Consider the following 19690-nt stretch of genomic DNA (forward strand, 5'->3'; position numbering starts at 1 on the left):
TCAGCAATTTGCCCATTGACTGATATACGCAGTCAATTTTTATTTAAGATCATTAACTCCAGCTATACTGGTGCAGACTAAGGTCCATTTTTCAGGCAACGCGTTCATCACGTAGGTACAATGACAACAGACCCAGCACCCCACGAATCGGTCTTTGGCCGGTTGTCATTTGTCACCCCGTACTCCCCAGCACGGCGGTTCGATGCCTGGAGCGAGCCCTGCTTCTCCCGCTGCCCCCAGCGCGGCCTCGGCGCGCTGCTTCGCACCTCTCAGTTACTTCAACGGTAAAGCTGAGAAATGTTACCCACCGGTTTTGTGAAACACTCGAGGCATACCAATGAAAAGTGTTACCTGAAGGGGTCATTTGTACTGAGGAGCAGCAGCAGCCCGGCTTGCTTTCATTCCAGGCAGGGTTTCTGCAGCCGTCTTCTCGAAAACCTGGGAAGAAAGTTAGCCCGCACATGGAAGGAAGAGCCGCAGAAAGACGGAGTCCTTTCCTGCCACTGGAAACCCTCAGCCTGTCAGCCTTGTCGTGACTAACGTAAGCGACGTGAGTTTAAAAACGAGTGTTTCAACGCTTAAGCTACTGCGTCAGCCTGCCTCCCGACGCCCCGTTCCGAGCCCATATGTTCCCAATATTGACCTGAAGGTTTCAAACCCAAGCTTAGTGGTTCTTCTGAGGGCTGCAGAGAGGAACAGGGCTGCTTTCACTCTACCCTCTGTCATTTGGATACCTCAAGTCAAGAGGAAGCAGCAATGCTGGGGGTTAACCCAGCACTGCAGGGTACCATACGGTACGGGACATCCCTGTGGTCAGTCTGGGTCTGCTGTTTGGGCTGCATTCCCTCCCTGCCTCTCACCCGCCCTCAGCGTACTCGCTGAGGAGGGGACGGCACGATAAACAGAAAGCTTTGAGTCTCTGCAGGCACTGCTCAGTACTAGCTAAAACATCCCTGTGTTAACAACCAAGTTTTTGTCACAAATCCAAACCACAGCACCATACCGGCTGCTGTGAAGAAAATTAACTCTATCCCAGCCAAAACTAGTACAAGCAAGTTGCATTAGCTCCTACCCCCAAACAGCTATTCTCAGAGTAAATTCCTGACAAAGCAATGTTTGTCCGACTCACAACTATCCCAAATGGTACCGTTTTTCTCCGCACATTTGGAATTCCCATTACATAAAGAGCAGGGTATCTTGCATTAACTGCTCCCATTTCAGCAGAAACTTCAATGATTCTCCCACAACAAAACTCTGTTATTATGTCATGACTGAAGGGGTAGAAGTCGTTAACTACCAAGGTACCTTGTATGATTTTTCAGTCATTCTGAACTCAGCAAGGAACATAAATCAACTTGCATTGTAGGCACACAGCTCCTCAAAGGCGTTTTGTGCACTAATGACATAAATTTTTAACTCGTGTTTTAGTTTTCATTCCCTTACATAGTCAAATAGTTCCCTGGTTTGTTTATATAATCCTTTTTTTGCCTCTGAGAAATGTATGAGGTCTAATGTACCAAATGACAATGGATTTGTACACACATCCCCCCCCCCTTTTTTTTTTTTACACTGGAAAGAAGAAAATAACAATCAAAGCAGTTTAAGTGTACAACTTTCTACAGGTTACATTTATTCAGCTGGACCAATTAAGAAAAGCTAAATCCCAATTAGTAAGAGTTAAAAAACATGTTTGTCATTTCTGGAATAGTAATTAGAGAAGAATTAAAATTTCTAGATGAGAAAGCTCCTCCTCTATGCCTAATGAAACACACTAGAAGAAATTGTGACCTTTTAAACAGCTAGAAATTAAAAGATGGCATTAATACTTCCATAGAAGCTACCAAAAAACCCGCCAAAACAAATGAAACAAACAAAATCACGAACAGCTGCTTTAATGTTCTACTTCAGAGAGTATTCCCATGCTGAATATACACTGAAAACAATTTCTTGTGGCACATCCAAGACCTTCTGAAGTTATTAATATTCTGCCATCAGCTTCAAAGGGAACAAGATTTGCCTTGCAAAATAATCAAGAGAGCTGCAACTATTTACAGGCGATTTAATTTATGGCAGCTTTGGTTGCAACAATTCCGGAAGACAACTGTATGAGTAAAGTGTTCTGGTAAGCACCTAATTCAAACACTTTATATTTAAAGATAATGAACTCTCCAAATTTTAAATAAGCAGGTTGTAACATTCTATACAAAAAATATTCCTCTGAGGAGAATGGGGGTGGGACATCTTTAATATGTATCCAGCATACACATTTAACTATTACACATACAAAAACGCAGTAAATTTTATAAAGAAATTTATTGTGCAAGAATGATTTTCATGCTCATTTACAATGAAATAATTAGTTTTAACAAATAATCATGCCATTGCTTAATTTCAACACTAAGCAGAATATTTACATTCAAGTTTACATGTTTGTTCAAGTTCCACATATGGTATTGTCAGAATTAAATAAGAATGCATCTTCAAATCAAACTTTGCATTTTTTACATTAGAATATCACCGCCTTTATGACATTTACTGGAAATGACAAATTTCCTTTCTTTGCAGTACCCTAATTTCCCAGCTACTGTACTGGGGGGGGGGGGGGGGGGAAAAAAAAAAAAAGCAGACCAACCCTGCCAATATGCTGCCCTGACTATTACATAAAGTTAAAGGACAAAGTATAGTGATTGTCTTGGATTTTGGCTATTAATGTTACAGGGAGATACTGATTTTGAAGATGCAAACCTAAACATTCCCACATTTAAATAATCTTTATATTTGGCAAAGACTATCTCACTTTTTCTGTCTTCATGTTGTGACATCTCCTCCAGAACTTGTTGGTTGAGAAACAACCGTAGAAGGTTGTACTGGTAACATTTCTAACTCAGATTCACGTACAAAGATGACCGCATCACCACTGACATTTATTAAACACTGAGCCTGAAAAAAAAACAAAAAAACCAAAAAACAACAACAATACACAGTTACCAAACATTAAATAGTAACATATTTTATGTTTACTTATATCAGCAAGATAGAACTACACAGATAATAAGAAAGTCGACAGAGATCAGGAGATGCACAAATTATTAGAATTTATTAGTGAGGCAATCTATGCCATATTTTCTTTTATATCCACTCACTTGTGTGCTATCAAACATATAGACAGATTCTCGTAAGACCACCACAAATGAAATATCTGGGTAGCTGTACTTGCTTTCACTATTGTTTTGAACATATTTTGTGTACCAAAAGAACCATATTCTGTTGTCATCTTTACTAATAAAGTTTGTCCCTTTATGTCCAAAATAGAGCATTTTATATCAGCAACTCCAGGTATTTTCATGTGGATTTAGGATAAAAATCCTAACACCACAACATCAGAAAAGCTAAGTTAAGTTCAGCACTACTGTTCAACTGTTTCCTGCAATTTACTTCATTCTAGTACACTTAGTATTTTTACCCATTTGGGTATTTATGAAGCATATTTGTAATTTTGTGTTAACTCAGGTGTCCAAGAATGCTCTCGGCTTCTTTAAACAAAGATAACAATGAGAGATCCAGAAGCGTTATGCAGACATGGCTCTACAGGGTTGCAGTTTTTTAAGTGTATAAAATGTGTATTTGTGTCATACTAATCACAATAGCACTGTTATTTCATAATTTACCTGATTTTTGTTTGGATTCTCCATAAAGACACACTGCTTCATTATGTATGAGACAACTGCATTCCCCCCTAAAGCTGCAACGTGAGCTCTCACCATTGCAAACACTTCAGCAATAAACGCGTGGAGAAAACCACTGACACCACCCTCCTAAAATTTGGGAAAACAAAACAAAACAAAATTACATTTTATGTTATGTATAGCTACAAGATGCTGAATACTTTTCCTACATTTTTATCAGCTGAATATTTCAGTGAATCCTAAATGGTATGTTGTACAGAACTTAAAAGCCATGCACTGTTTAATGGGTCACAGTTAAAAATCAGACCAATGGAACTTACTGTTTGAGGAAAAGAATCACAAGTAGCTTATTCATTTGTCACTAGTATTCTTTTCAGTCAGTATATTACAGACACTTTTCAGATATTCCTACACCTCTGCAGGAACATTTAATATTCCAATGACAGTTGAATAATGACTTTTTTTCTTTCATCAGGAAGGATACTGCCCATTTTTTTTTATAACTGGGAAGCAGATAAAGAATAATTTCTACTGAGGATTAAAAGAGATTTAGACTCCTTGGAAATTACTGGTAAGGAGTGGCCACCACCTTTGGTTGCTGCAACTTAATGTATGCTAATCACTGTCATTAGTTCTCAACATTCACTAAAGAAATGATCCCTCAAAATACAAGTAAGCAAGGGACAGCGCAGAGACTTGACAAGCAAGCTATTCAAGCTCCCCCCCCACCCTGAAGCCTAAAAGAACTTCTAGCCATCCCTTTTCATTAAGTTTTTTTGACTTGATGGCGCTTGTGGGGGATTTTTACTTCTTTGGTGCCAAGCTGAATAATTTAAATTGCTCTGAAAGGAGGAGAAGGAAAACAGTGAAATATGTTTTTTTTCCTAAATAATCCTTATGAAAGAATGTGAGCAACTACATTGTGGGGAAAAACCCACCTCAAAAACCAGGCAACCAACCAAAAAAAAAAATCCACAGAAAAAAATGAGGAAAGAAACTGATGAAAGAGAGCTCACTATTGGTTCAAAATACCTGTAAAATTTCAAAATTAAAGCGAAAGGCAAGACCACTAGACTTCCAACATGCGTGTGTGCCACTGGAGAAGATAAAAGAGGCAGGTAGAAGAAGAGGCTAGCTAAGCTGAACTTCAACAAATACAGGCTGCCCTCATATCTACTGGGTACTATAATCTACCCCGAAGCAGACTCATAAAGACATAAGAAAACATATCTTGGATGAAAATTAACAAACAAAAGGGCAAGTATAATTTCACCAATCCAAGCATAAAGCATGAATGAAGTCAAATGCAGCCAGACATCAAAATTTCAACACAAGTCTTTAATTCCTCAAGAAATTTTGATTTTGTCCAAGTGTTTTAACAGTTACAGCAACTGACCAGGGCGGGAGGCAGTGAGGTGGAACGGATTCTGTAATATTATAAACCAAAGATAAGATTTGATGACAACAGGTAACAAAAGATTATAAATATTCACCTGTAAACGGCAAAACCTAAGAGCAATGGTTAAATTGGACTTAAAAATTATCATTAACTTTTGAAGCACAGTGTCTGGTGTGTATTTCAGCTTATGAAAGCATTCATAGGGCCTCAATATGCTGTAAACCACCATAAGCAAAATACAAAGCAATACAAACACAAATGCTGCTAACTGTTTCCCTGCAGAATCTGAAACACATTGCTTGAGTCTGATATAATGACCACTTTGTTTTGACTCCATTACAGCCTCAGGGCAATACTGTGCAATTAGTATTAAAACTGGTTTGTGACTCAGCCTATGCAGATGAAATTAATTTAAATTAGCTGCCCTGGGTGCTGGAAATAGCACACTGACAGTATCACAGAAACTGTACAACCGTCCCAACTTCATGGAGGAGTTGAATCAAATACTTGAGCAACCTACCTCTGCTGGGATCTGCTATCATAGATACCAAAGGTTATCAGCTAGTTAATTTGTATTTACAGAAGCTGCAGTTAGTACAGAAATGTCATGTAACCATTTCCCTGGTCATACCATACACATCCTTTTGAAAATGCTGTCCTTTTCACATCGATTTCTGAAGTTAAAAGGGGCCATAACTTGCAAGATCCAAACAAAATGTTTTTTGATCAAAGTTTCTCTAGAGAGCTCGCAACGCATTTTTATGAAAGCTGATCATTTTTATTAACATCTACTCTGTAATTTTATCAATGTGTAATTACCAAGAAACGGCATACTCTTTAGCACTAACAAACCACCAAGAGGTACATTCTATTTCTGTGGCCAGAAATTGTAGCAGAAGGATGCAGCTACTTCCCAAAAGGACAGGAAAATGATAAGGAACATGTCTTGCATTTTGGCATTCTCAGAGGACTATCTGTTGTCCAGATCCAGACTGGAGATCAGTGTTTGAGTATGACTAGCTACACCCTCTAAGCTGGTTGTGTTGTTATATACTCTGTGGCACATCTTAGACATTCATCACACAGAGCTATGTTACTGAGAACACTCAGCATAATATAGTTATATATGATACAGGAAACCTTCTGTTAACCAAAGAATTCCAAAATACAAATACACTGTGAAAGTTCATCATTGAGTTTGCTAAATGAGAGAAGAATGGATTATTTTTATTTTTTTTTTTTAGCATTTAAATTAATCTCAGTTTTAGGTTCAAATGATCTCAGATCACTGTTGGTCAAAGACCCATTTTCTCCATATAGTTCTGTTTAAGAACTCATTGGTTTAGCATTACATCCAAATTCAACAGCAATCGCAACAGTTAAGTAACCCCTTCCTAACACTGCCAAACACAAAGCAGCTCTATATGCTTAATGACAAGAACGGTGCAATGTGACTTATTCCCCATTCAGCACCTACCCTCATGTGACAAAAGCTCTTAATCCCTTGCTGTGCCATACCTCAACTCAAACCTCTTCAGATATTATTATTTGATTATTATAATTAACAAAAAGTGCTAATCCCTGATATACAGCTCACCTCACGCAAAGAAGTGGTTTCTCTTATAAAAAACATGTTGATTATCCCAAGATACTTGGTTATTTTTGCCCCAGGTAGAAAAGAAAGAGGTGTCATCTTAACAACTGAGACGGTAGAATTGGTGCATGACGGAACAGAACGGTGCCGTAAGTATCCCTCAGCCAATGGACTTGCTTTATCAAGTGAAGCAGCTAAAAAGATGGGGAAAAAGAAGAGAAAGTAACTATAAAGTAAGATCGATTACTGTTTCTCAAAACACAAAAACTCTTCTTTATGGTTTCCAAATAGCTTGGTGACAACATTCAGCTGCCTGTGATGCTCAGCCATATCATGTGAGAAAGGAAATTATCATGCAATGCATGCAAAAGAAGACAAAAAGCTGAAATGGAATTTATTTGGAAGAGTGGCATTCCTGCAAAGGAAAACATCGAGGCAAGTAGCTGCACATACAACAATCAGTTATAAAGTGAAGGTAAAGAAAAAGTGCCAACATTTTGAAATACGTATTCTGCTGGAGGAACAAATTATAGGAAGTGTGAAAGTTGTTGTGTTTCCCCAGTGCAGCATTTTCCATTAAAACAGATATTAATCTCTGCTAATTTAAGCAAGATAGTCAGACCTGTGGCCAAAGAACTACTGAAAAATAACTCACCACTTGCTAATTTAGTGACCATTGCCTTGACTGTCACCTTGGTGATTGCTTCCTGTTTCTCACCAAAAATTTTCCAAGATCATACATACACCTACATCCATGCAGTGTATGTTATATAATTAGTAGGCGTACACATTTATTGATAACTAATTTTTACTAAGTGAACAGAAATACTGTACTTTGCTTTTTATGATATTGGTTCATAAACCCTATATTAGCTTACAAAGACAGTAACAATGTCGGCAGTTTTCACACTCAGGTATTCATTCTACACGTGATCTGTAATACTATTGCTGGGCAGGAAACTCCACTATTCACCACTGGGAAATCAGAGATATGTCTCAGATTATCATAACGTGGTAGAAACAGCCGCCTACTTGTCTTAATTGATCCGCGCCTTATGGTCTGAGCTTTCAGTTTAATGAGCTCTATCCAGCTGTTGCATCTGTCTGCAAAGGAACTGTAATCAATTGACGTTGCTGAAAACACAGACAGAAAAACAAAAGAAAAAACAAAGAAAAAAATATGGATGATGTCTCTTGCTCATCTCAATGCTCCTTTTGAGGAAGCAATTATCTGTGTCTGAGAGAGAACAAACATCCCTTTCCAGGTCTGTTTAAAGGAAAAGTTACAGTATAGGTTTGGACTTGTCCAAACCAGTGTACCGATTTCTGGTGATGTCCCAGCTGTGAACCAACTGCCTGACTGGGACTTCATCACTGAAAAAACATGCAAATACAGTCATTAATGACTTATGCTAGATTATTTTTTTTTAATCTCATTTTAGGTATTAAGTTCTGGCTTCTTTAATTTTATTTAAGCCTTTTTTAATTTTAATTTTCATTGCTACTCTTTTCCTCACTAAGAGCTGCTGATCAGGATTTAAACTTCCTAACTATCTTTATCAACAGCTAACCTACAGACTGAAAAAAAGCTTTGGTGATGAGGATAAGAGTCACAAGCTGAAACAACACCTCAGTTTTAAACACAAATTAATTTTCCTTACAAAATGCTGTCCTCCTTCCCCCAACATCCCCCCCCCCCACAGCCACACACCCCCCCCCCTTTATTATTACAATAAGAAGTAGAGTTGTTTCTGCTATGACTTCTGGTATTAGTTGCAAAAGTGTTTGCGTATCTTAAAAAAAACGTTTTGCAAACACCGTTTCTTCGTTTTTCTGAAGAAACGGAAGGAACACATGCTAACTTCAAATTAAGACAAGCAAAAAAGCTCTCTCTCAGGGAACTAATTTTCTGTCAGATAAAGTGATATCAGTATATCTGACAGAGACACTGTTGTTATTATTAACAAATCTGACTTTTGTAATTACACAACACATCAAAATATTATGATATCATTAAGCCACACCAGAGCATGCATTCTCAGTTAACTAGTAAACACTTCCTGGATTAAGACACATCCAAAAAGAGTATACCAATATCCCAAGAATGCTCATTCTGTTCTGGCATATGGCTAAACTAAGTAAACTCACCTCTCTGAGCAGCAGGAATACCTGTGTGGGAACTTGCACCCTCCAGGACTTCTAACAAGACAAAATGAATTCCATTCAGATAATGTATGAGCAGAGTCATGCAGTAGAGGACAACAGCTTTCTTCTTACAAAAAAAAGTTTTTAGAGTAAAATGAGTCTCCTGGTTTCAGCTGGGATAGAGTTAATTTTTTTTCTAGTAGCTGGTATAGTGCTATGTTTTGGGTTCAGTATGAGAAGAATGTTGATAACACACTGATGTTTTCAGTTGTTGCTAAGTAGTGTTTAGTCTGAAGTCAAGGATTTTTCAGCTTCTCATGCCCAGCCAGCAATAAGGCTGGTGGGGCACAAGAAGTTGAGGGGGGACACAGGGAGGGCAGATGACCCAAAACCGGCCAAAGGGGTATTCCATACCATATGACGCCATGCCCAGTATATAATCTGGGGGGAGTTGGCCCGGAGGGATCACCGCTCAGGAACTAACTGCGCATCGGTTGGCGAGTGGTGAGCAATTGCACTGTGCATCACTTGCTTTGTATATTACAATCCTATCATTATTATTATTGTAATTTTATTGTTGTTATTATCATCGTTGTTATTATTTTCTTCCTTTTTGTTCTATTAAACTGTTCTTATGTCAACCTATGAGTTTTACTTCTTTTTTCCCCGATTCTCTCCTCCATCCCGCTGGGTGGGGGTGAGTGAGTGAGCGAGTGGCTGCGTGGTGCTTAGCTACTGGCTGAGGTTAAACCACAACAATGAGAAAAAAAATCTGCTATATATAGTAAACTACATAGTTTGATAGCACATAATAAATTGGTATAAATAATTAACTTTACTAAATCTGTCTTGCAAATTATATGATAATTTATTAAAGGTCATTACTGTGTAAGGTTGTACACAAGTATTTTTAAAATAACAATCTTACAGAAAAGTATGTAAAAAAGGTATTGATATATTAAATAAGCTGCTAAGTAAATGTAACTACAATGAAACCTCGAGTCTACTTGTGAAGAAATGACAGATGAAGTAATTATCTAGTTGAAAACCTCTGAAGTGATGGTACAGTACAATACAGACTGTGAAGAACATCAGGAAAAGTTATATACGTGAACAGGCTACCCTCTACTGGTCAGTGCCCATTATACAGGTAGTACAGTCAAGTAACTGTGAAAAAGACACCAGTCAGGAATTTCTGGATAGCTCCTCTTTTTGAAAATGAAAGGTTAGTAGTATCAGAATATGATCAATTAAAAGTTAAGCACACAAAAATGCATAAAAATTAGGAAAAAAAATACAAAGCAATAAGAATATTATTGCTGAAATTAAACTGACCTCTGAAAATACAAGTAAATGTGGTAGGCACCTTCCTTTATACAATTTATGTAATGGGCAAAAAAGGGAGCTCTAACATTTTAGTAAGAGAACATTTACAGTAATTCACAGATACTAAATTTCCTATCACTAGCCATTTTGGTGGGTAGGTAATCCAACAATGGAGAATAAAGACAGCTGATTTCAATGAATGACTACCTGATTTTTAATACAGTCATAGAAGAATTGTGACAATCATTCTTAAAATGCAGCTCTACCTCAGGTAAAATAAAGCAGCTGTTTAACAGCCAAAGTGTGCTGCACTGTACAAATTGTTTACTATGCAAGTTTAGGCTCCTTTCACTTAAAAAAAAAAAATCGCATGCAATTTTGCTCAGCTCAGCAACCAGTATTTGCTAGATAAAGTATTTCCCACAATTAAAACTATGAGATTAATTATTTGAGGCTGACAATACATGGAGTTATTTTATATGGGCCATTTACAGAAGCAAAGCAGTATGAGGCAAGCCTAATTATTAAGTAATTTATACTTCTTTAAGTCAAATGACACCCAACACCCAGTGGTTTGCAGCATTTTCAATACTCTAAATGCAAAGATAGAAGAACTACGGGAAATCTAGAAAACAATATATACAGAACGATTAGCCAAACCATCTTCTGTGACTCTCAAAAAATTTTACTTTGGAAGTGAACATATCCATTATGCTTAGGTAGCAAAGAATATTTAAAGCATGTGAAAGTATAGATATTTTAAAGCTACTGCAACAATGAAAGACAGAACTCAAAATCAGTAAAAAACAATAGTTCAGCATTCTTCCATTTAACTGACCTTTAGCTGGTGGGAATGGTTGAGAAGCAAGGGGATCAGAGCAAAGTTCCAATGGAAATTGTAGCTGGTCTTCATTGTCTGTAGATGCTTCAACAAAAAAACCCATACCCAGTTGATAATTAACCCCCAAAATAAGATCTGCCAGTAATAATAAGCACTACAAATTCAATTTAGTCAGGTCTGACTGGAATAGATTTTTTCAGCATACACATATGGTGATGCAGTTCTGTATAAACAGTTAGGTGTCTGACAATAAATGCAGCTGCAAAATTGAACAGAATCTGTGTTCCATTGAACAGGATTTGATTTAGTATTTTCAGGAAAAAAATATTAAGTCAATTCATGCATTTTAGATTTGATTCTGCAGTTCAATCTGAGCTAGCTATACACTACAGTAAAAAGTAACATTTGATTTATTTCATGTAAAAGAAAACAAACAATTTACTGTTAAAATTGAAGAAGTAAGGTATAACTAATGTTTTAGAAACATATGGCTCTATTCTACTACCTAATTCCATTCTTCAGAATGGAGTATCTTCAAAGTTCGGTCTAAATTCCCACACCCAGATTGCATACATACATTTCTAGCATAAGATGGTGCTTCATTAGCAAGATGACGTATGTAGACTGCAGTAGTCTCTTCTATTCCCTCCATAATACTATATGCTTCACTGATCTCCATAAATATTACTGACCTACTTAAGTGTTTTGGGGAGGTTTTTTGAAGTATTATGAATAATTTATTTTCTGCTTTCTTCAAGTAAGGACAAAATTTGCTACTTATAAGAACAAGTATCCTCTAATGACATACACCACATGTTTCCAAATACAATGGAAATGTCATCATCTGTTACACTAATTCTTTAGAGAAAAATATTCAAAAGAAAGATGGTACATGAAATAAGGAAATACCAAACATTTTTTCATGTTACTGTAAGTTTGTTTATTACATAAAGCATACACCTAATACTTGATAAGTACGTCATCCTGCTGGAGATCACATATATACCTTTAAAACACTCTATGTTATGACTTTACAATTTTATAGAACCTCCCTGTAAAAATGTGTATGTGTAACTGAAATTAAAACATAGACTCATTAGGTACTGGGGAAGAAAAAGGAAAGAAAAATATCTCTTATCTTTACATGCCTCACAACACTTACCTCTTTGCTGTGATTTTTCTGTAGGGGCTTTGTTGGCTTGTAATGCTTGGTTTTTGTCAAATGTAATTGCAACAGCTGTGACTGCGATCTGCAAATCAGAAATATATGGCATATTAGGTAACTTAATCTCTCATGCAATCTGCAAAAATAATTTTGCAAACAAGACCACTTTTTCCATAGAAAAAATAAGGGGGGTTGGGGGGAGAGATCATCTAAGTAGACATATTAAAAATCCTTCACAGCAGAGCATAAAAGGTAATACTAAGGTCCATTATTAGAACATACACCTGACAGTGTTTGTCCCACATTTATGATTTTGTTCATCAGTTCTTTCCTTCTTTCTTGGTGAAGTGACATAAAAAAGAATCATAAAAACTCATTTATTTGTAAGGGAGAGAAAGATATGTTTAATTGAACACAAGAATGCTGCTATACTTCTAAAGAAAACAATTTCTTTAAAAATAATGAAGTCTATGCATCATCTTGAAAGAGCAAGAAAAAAATTAGACAATTTTAACGACAGCATGCTTAGAAAACTAGTGTGCCGTATTCCTGTAGTGTACGTGGTAACACCTTTTAATGGATAACTAGTCAGGGCTTTTCGTTTCCTACCTAACTAAAAAGATACACACTATTAAGAGGCACTGTGCTCATGAAATGCCACGTAGTCCCATGATTCTCAAAACTGTGAACTCAGTAGGTCATCCTTTTTCCTCACTGAACATTATGGCCTTAAGTTTTACTTCAGAATTCACCAGACATACTAGTAAATCAAATCCTAGCCTAGTGTACTCTGAGCAGCAAATGTTAATTAAAGGCCAAAATTGGCATGCCTACATGCTGAAAAGTCAGAAGCAGCAGTCTACTTACCTGAACTAATTCATCCTCTGGTAGAGCCACTGTAAAATTTACATGACAAAGGCAGCAAGGAACCATAGATCGTAGTTTAAAATACAAGCTCTGTGGAAGACAAGACATTATTTGTGTTAGTCTAAAAAAACGTAAGGTTTACTTCAGAGAAATTAGAGATCAAAACTCTTTTCATAGTAGAAAACATCTAAACATAGTAATTTTTTCTTGAAGACGAACTACAGGTGTGAAAAGTCAGGATAGAATGCAGTTTTTTTATTTTTGTTTCTAGAGTACACTACCAGTCAAAGGACTCATTCAGATTCAAAAAGCTTTGGAAATTCTTAACACACTAAGGCAGCTGAATCTATCTTTAGAGCAGCTTACAGACTAATTACAGACACTTTGCAGCCTAATTCTGAAAAGTAATTATGAAGAAAATGTTATTTTCAGTATAGCCTGATTTTACTTTGCTTCCATTTGAACAATTCAAAAAACGTTTCAAATAAGATTCTTACCTTCAACAGATTCTCACAGAGATCATTAAAGTTCTTATTAAGTGTTTGATTTGTTAGGTTAATGTTGCTTAATCTGGATACTCTTACTGCTGTGAACATCTGAATTAGAAACAAAACACACTTTTTTTTTTCCAATATATGCCTGTATGTTATATTAAAACCAAAACAAATTCATAAAGAAGACAAATAATGCGTAAGAGGGACAGGGAGAAAAGGAAAAAAACGTAGCAACAGTAAGCCAAGTAAAGTGCTTATTGCTCATGAAATTTTACAAACAAAAGGCAAATTTTTTATGAACTAATGTAGACGAATATATGAAACAAGTGATTAAGCAAGATATGAAATACTCTATGTTGGTTTTGCATGCTTCATAAAGGAAGCTTTTGCATGCTTCTACCTGCTACATATTTTGTTAACTGCTGCTGAAAATTATATGTTAATCATGTACAACAATGTAGACAATAAAGGAATATCATATACAGATACACAGGCAGTACCATCTACCTGAGAGCATGCTGCTGGTGCAGTCATATTGTTTTCAGGTTTGTGCTGTGCCTCTGCAAACCAGTCTTGCATTGTGCCAGTTAGGCGTAAAAGTTCACTTAGATCTGTTTTAACTCTCTCTATATAAGACTGAATTGTGTTGTACAAATGTGACCAAAACGTTCAAACTTAATTATACATGGAATTTTTCTCTACTCACCAGATTGGATTTATCTAATTCTTATTTATCTTAACCCATTAATGTTATCATATGCAGTACCTCAGTGAGTGATCTGCAGTATCAGAGTGAGTGAGCGGCTGCGTGGTGCTTAGTTGCTGGCTGGGGTTAAACCACGACACACAGTCAACAATTTGTTTAAGAGGCTTCAAAATCTAGCCAAGCTCTTAAAAATGCCCAAAACCTTAAAGTTCATATTTGCTGTACCTATTTTCTCATTTTTGTATTTTTGTACCAGGTTCTCTATTACATAACAGCACAGAAAAACCACAAAGAAACTGGTTCTCATACCCTATTTTTCTTACAGCATCCTTTTACTTAATCTTTCAAAATTAGTGATCTCTAATATATATTTAAATTACTAAAGCATATTTCAACACAATTTGGAAAAAAAATTTTAATTTTCTTTGAATAACCTTACTTGAATTTCTGGTGTCCAGTTATTTATACCAGGCATAATTTCTGTGTTGCAACTGTAAAAACCTGTAAAAAAAACAATTGGGGGAAATCTATGCTGCACACTGAAATATAAATATATGTTTAAAGAAACATGTGACCTTACTTGACGTTTTGCAAGTATTTTCCCTCATTTGTTTTTGAATATGGAATAATATACCAGAAATAAGACCAACGTTCAAAAAACATAGCATCTGAAGAATACAATATAACATACAAAACCACACGCTTTCTGTCATTTATACTGCAGTGAAAAAATGGATAGGAAAGATGGAACTCACCACTTCTAAAACAATAACTCACTACAGAATTCTAATTCTGAGTATTTCTTCAACCCCCAAAAAGCAAGGCCAGAAATGCCATTATGCTGAGGAACTTGAGAGAGGCTACAAAGGCATGAAATACAACAGTGACAGTTACTCCCCATAGAGACTGGGTAACTCATGTCATCTGCTATTAAGACTAATTGGTGAGACAAGCTCCCTGACTGCTTCACAGAACTGCTCCTTACAGAACCCACAAAACAAAAAAACCCTGACTAGTTGGTCCTGAGCAGGGAGAAGTGTTCAAAGAGGTTTTTTAACTCTCATCAAGATATGCTTAAGCATTCTTGTAGAAAGGGCAAACACCCAAAATCCACTACTGCTCTGCCTAGTTTCTAATAGACAAGCTACGTACAAACGAGGAAACTTACTGAAAAGGTGTGACAGGAAAAGCTGAAAAGCTAACCTTTGACAGACAGATGCTTTAAAGATACTACCTAGAGACTGAGTGCAAATACGTAGTACTTACTAAGAGACCTGAAAACACACACACAAAAAAACAAAACGAAAGAAAAACAGTATAATGACTAAACAACAGGGTAAGAAAAGTTATACACAGCAAATAGGCAATGTTGAAAATCTAAAGGTATCGCTAAATGAGCACAAAAGAGAAATATCTGATAGGGCCTATGGAAGTGCACAAAATAAGATAGACAAGAAATTGTGCAGCGGCTTGCAGAAAGTATAAATATTAATAGATTTTCTTTCAGAACATCAAAAGCAGAAATCCTGTTGAAGAGCCAAGAAAGACACAGAACGAATATGCAGAGATGATAACATGATAGTGGAAAACATGCCTTTATTTTTTCCCCCCACATCGGCGTTCACCACAGTAGTGGAGATTTCCATAATAGTGGAAAATGAGTCCCTTGTTTATTTTCCATCAGAGAACCTGTCTTAAACAAAAGAGTCTAAAGGACATATTGAACAAACAGGCAAATGAAAAATAAGGATTCGTATAAGCAACAGGAAAGGCAAAAGATTAAATAGCTGACTAATTGGCATTGAACTGTAAAACTTAAAATTACCCCACTACCAGAGGAGAGGATTCTTTCATCTTCAGGTAGTGAGGTGCTTTTAGTGACTGGGACCTACTAATTTGCCTAGTAGAGATACCTGTATTACTGGCCCGTAGAAGTTACTCCAGAAAATGGAGTTCATGGGGAGATGGAAAAACAAGACACTGCATAGAAACTAATACCACTTTTCTAAGTAACAGTCACAGCTCACAAGCTGTCGACAAGCATGTAGACGAAAGGTATCTGACTAATACAGTCTACTTCGGACATCAAAAAGCATTTGATAAGATCCTTCACCAAGGACTCTTTAAGAAACTAAATATGCTGAAGGTAAGAACAGAGTACCATTGAAAGAAATGCAATCATTATAAGACTGGAAGAAGGAGGTCAAAATAAATGCTCAGTTTTCACAGTGGAGACATCTGTGACTCAGAATTGTATGCTTCAAACATATTCATAACTTATCTGCAAAAGAGGATAAAATGAGGTGACTGCTGATGGCCTTATTTTAGGGTAGTAAAATCAACTGCAGCAGGGCCTAACAATGGATAACTGATGAGGAATAAAAGATTTGGTGGTAGTAATAGGTAACTATGACGAGAATAGTTCTGAGCTCACCATTACTCAAAATAATAAACATTGATACCAATTATTAGGAAGGGAACAGATACATGCTCAGAAGAAACATGGAGAAACTCACAAACACAAGAGACAGAGGACAGGACAACCAAATGTACAGAGAAACTTCCATGTAACCGACAACTACATTAGCCTCTTATCCAGATCCAGGAGTTCCACCAAGGAGGACATTACAGATATACAACCACAAACAGCATAAAGAAGACTGATACAAAGCAATGATTCGCTGTTCTTCCTGACATAAGAAAAATGAAAAAGTGGCTGATACAAACCAAGCATAAGAAACTGGCTCTTGTATGGGTACAGATGCTGATGCAAAATTCTATGAACACTGAAGATGCACGTAGGCTCAAAATGCAAAGAGCCAAATGCACAGAAAAGTTCGTCAAAGGGTATTGTTTACAAAAACATCTTTCCGGATGCTTTTGAACTATGAACTGTTAGCATGCTATTCTGAGGGATTTTTTTTTTCCCCTCACTCTTACATTAATGTAATACACATTCTTGCATGATCCCTATCAGCAAGCAAACATTGAGTGATTCAGTACACCTCCCTCTATGTTAGGTTCTTCATTTTTAAATGCAGACAACTAGACACCTCACATGTTCTATTGCCAGCAATGCAGCCCCAACATTCATATTTGTACTGTGAAGTAAAAAGACATTGATTGTAAGTCTCATGATTGAATTTTGAAAATTATTCACTTTAATCAGCTCTATGTTCTTGAGTTGCAACACTTTTTAAAAATACATCTATAAAAACACTGAAGAAATTAGAAACTACTCTAATTGTAAAATTTCTATTATTTGACTTTACTGCTTTCTACAGAAAAAGATCAATACTGACTTGGATAAAAATGCTGTGGGTGATTTCAGAATTCCAAATAATTTTGGACTTTGCTTTTTTTAACAGCACTACAAAGGCAGTGAACACAGAGACTTAAATTGACAGTATGGTAATCACAAAGCAAGGAAAATACAAATGCACTTGTTGAACAAGAGTGCTGGAATAGCAAATTGCTCACTTTAAATAACTCCTTGGAATACAACACCAATATGTCATATTATACGGCTACAAATAACTTAAAAGACCATTCTGTTCTCTGTATTTCTACTTTCATTGACCCCCAAACCTACAAATTAGCTATTCAGTCTAAAAATCTTCAGAAACTGGTACACTAGTAGAAAAGATCTAATAGTTACACCCATATGAAGTTAACAACAAATGTGCAGCAACAGAACAAATCAGTGAACTACAAAATGCCACACAATATTTTGCTTATTTCAGTTTTCAATAAGCAACAATCCCCATAAAAGGTTTAATGACTTGTTTTTCACAGGTATATCTGAGAAGCTAAACACTTCAAGAATACTCTCCACTGTTACTCTTGAATTTTTACTTTTTTAAAATAAAACCAGTTCTATTTTGTCATTTTGAAGCCTACAGTATAAATTAGAAAAATACGTACCAGAAGGTGGTGGAACATCTGTCAGTAAAGAATGTACGTCTTCCATTGCATCAGTATCATCAATCTGGAAAAAGAAATAATCGATAAAAATCATGTTGGTGTTCCAGTCAGAAGTCTCAGAAAGATGTAAAAACTTTGTCATTAAGAGATCTATATCTGGCAGCTAAGTTGAGATTTTAAAAAAGGATTCCATCAACCAGACCTCTAAATCTTAACTACCAGCCTATGGTATACTTAAGACTTGAAAAAGAGATCCCGTAACTAAATTGTATTAAAAATAAGGCAATGTGTACAGAACACAAAGAAACTGCAGTAAATAAAGACAAGAATGATAAAGAGAAATTTTAAACTAATTTAAAATGCTGAACAAGGTTCCACACAACAACTGACAACTTCTTCCAGCTAAGGACCTATTCAGTACTAGAGCTCTCATAAGGTCTGTATTATACGGATGTGATCATTCTCTGCCTACTACAATGACACATAAAAATCTTTCCAGGACTTTAAAAACCTTACTTAGTATGAACAGTAGAAAAATCAAACAAGAAAAGGTAAATTTGGGGATTATTAGTTTTTCATATGCAAATAACCTCTACTCCATCCAATCTTTAAAGACTTTTGTTAATTTAGATCAGACTGAGACCATATCTGCCCTGCTACCTTCTGTAAATATTTCTGTGTCATGTGCCTTTAGGTTCATTCTGCCTTATTGAGCTGCAAGAGATCCAAGTTTACCTCTAACTTCCAACATTTTCTTAGCAAACATTCTGGAAATTGTTAATATTTTAACTCCAGTATAGGAGGGGTTCCCTTGTCAGATGTTGCTTCTGCTTCTTTTCAGAGTAAGAGGAGGAGTCATTTTTTTTTCCTCCCCAAAAATACAGACAGCCTTACCTCTCATAATTGCCTTCCCAGCATCTCTTAGCATTTCCTCATCGCAGCGAATTTTTTACCACTTTTTGTTACATATTTCCAGTGAACAATGACTTTACTCTTGAAAGAGTCAGGAGCTTCACTAAAGCTCCTGGAATATTGTCTCTGATACCCAATTTCTTAACAAAAACACTAGTAAGTGTGTCCTGGTTTCAGCTGGGATAGAGCTAATTGTCTTCCTAGTAGCTGGTACAGTGCTATGTTTTGAGTTCAGTATGTGAAGAATATTGATAACACTGATGTTTTCAGTTGTTGCTAAGTAATGTTTAGTCTGAAGTCAAGGATTTTTCAGCTTCTGATGCCCAGCCAGTGAGAAAGCTGGAGGGGCACAAGAAGTTGGCACAGGACACAGCCAGGGCACCTGACCCAAACTGGCCAACGGGGTATTCCATACCATGGGACGTCACATCCAGTATAGGAACTGGGGGGGGCAGGGGGGGAGATCGCCGCTTGGGGGATTAACTGGGCATCAATCGGTGGGTGGTGAGCAACTGCACTGTGCATCATTTGTGTATTCCAATCCTTTTATCATTACTGCTGTCACTTTATTAGTGTTATCATCATTATTAGTTTCTTCTTTTTATATTCTATTAAACCATTATTATCTGAA

At 36.5% G+C, this 19690-nt stretch overlaps 1 protein-coding gene across 1 annotated transcript in view; it reads right to left on the minus strand.

The window, feature by feature from the left end:
* Positions 1-2615: 2615 nt before the first annotated feature.
* The window catches only part of C2CD5 (C2 calcium-dependent domain containing 5), a 65351-nt gene continuing 48276 nt past the window's right edge, over positions 2616-19690 (minus strand). The window contains exons 18-28 of the mRNA XM_010566329.1: positions 18148-18211; positions 14663-14724; positions 13521-13619; positions 13024-13113; positions 12154-12241; positions 10989-11075; positions 8828-8878; positions 7712-7813; positions 6683-6873; positions 3669-3815; positions 2616-2940 (exon numbers count right to left, since the gene is read on the minus strand). Of these exons, the coding sequence (XP_010564631.1) occupies positions 2809-2940; positions 3669-3815; positions 6683-6873; positions 7712-7813; positions 8828-8878; positions 10989-11075; positions 12154-12241; positions 13024-13113; positions 13521-13619; positions 14663-14724; positions 18148-18211 (1113 nt within the window). The 3' untranslated portion in view covers positions 2616-2808. The remainder of the gene's footprint in view (positions 2941-3668; positions 3816-6682; positions 6874-7711; positions 7814-8827; positions 8879-10988; positions 11076-12153; positions 12242-13023; positions 13114-13520; positions 13620-14662; positions 14725-18147; positions 18212-19690) is intronic.

The sequence above is a fragment of the Haliaeetus leucocephalus genome, unplaced genomic scaffold, assembly GCF_000737465.1.
Source record: "Haliaeetus leucocephalus isolate CR32 unplaced genomic scaffold, Haliaeetus_leucocephalus-4.0 Scaffold206, whole genome shotgun sequence".
Classification (NCBI taxonomy): Eukaryota; Metazoa; Chordata; class Aves; order Accipitriformes; family Accipitridae; genus Haliaeetus; species Haliaeetus leucocephalus.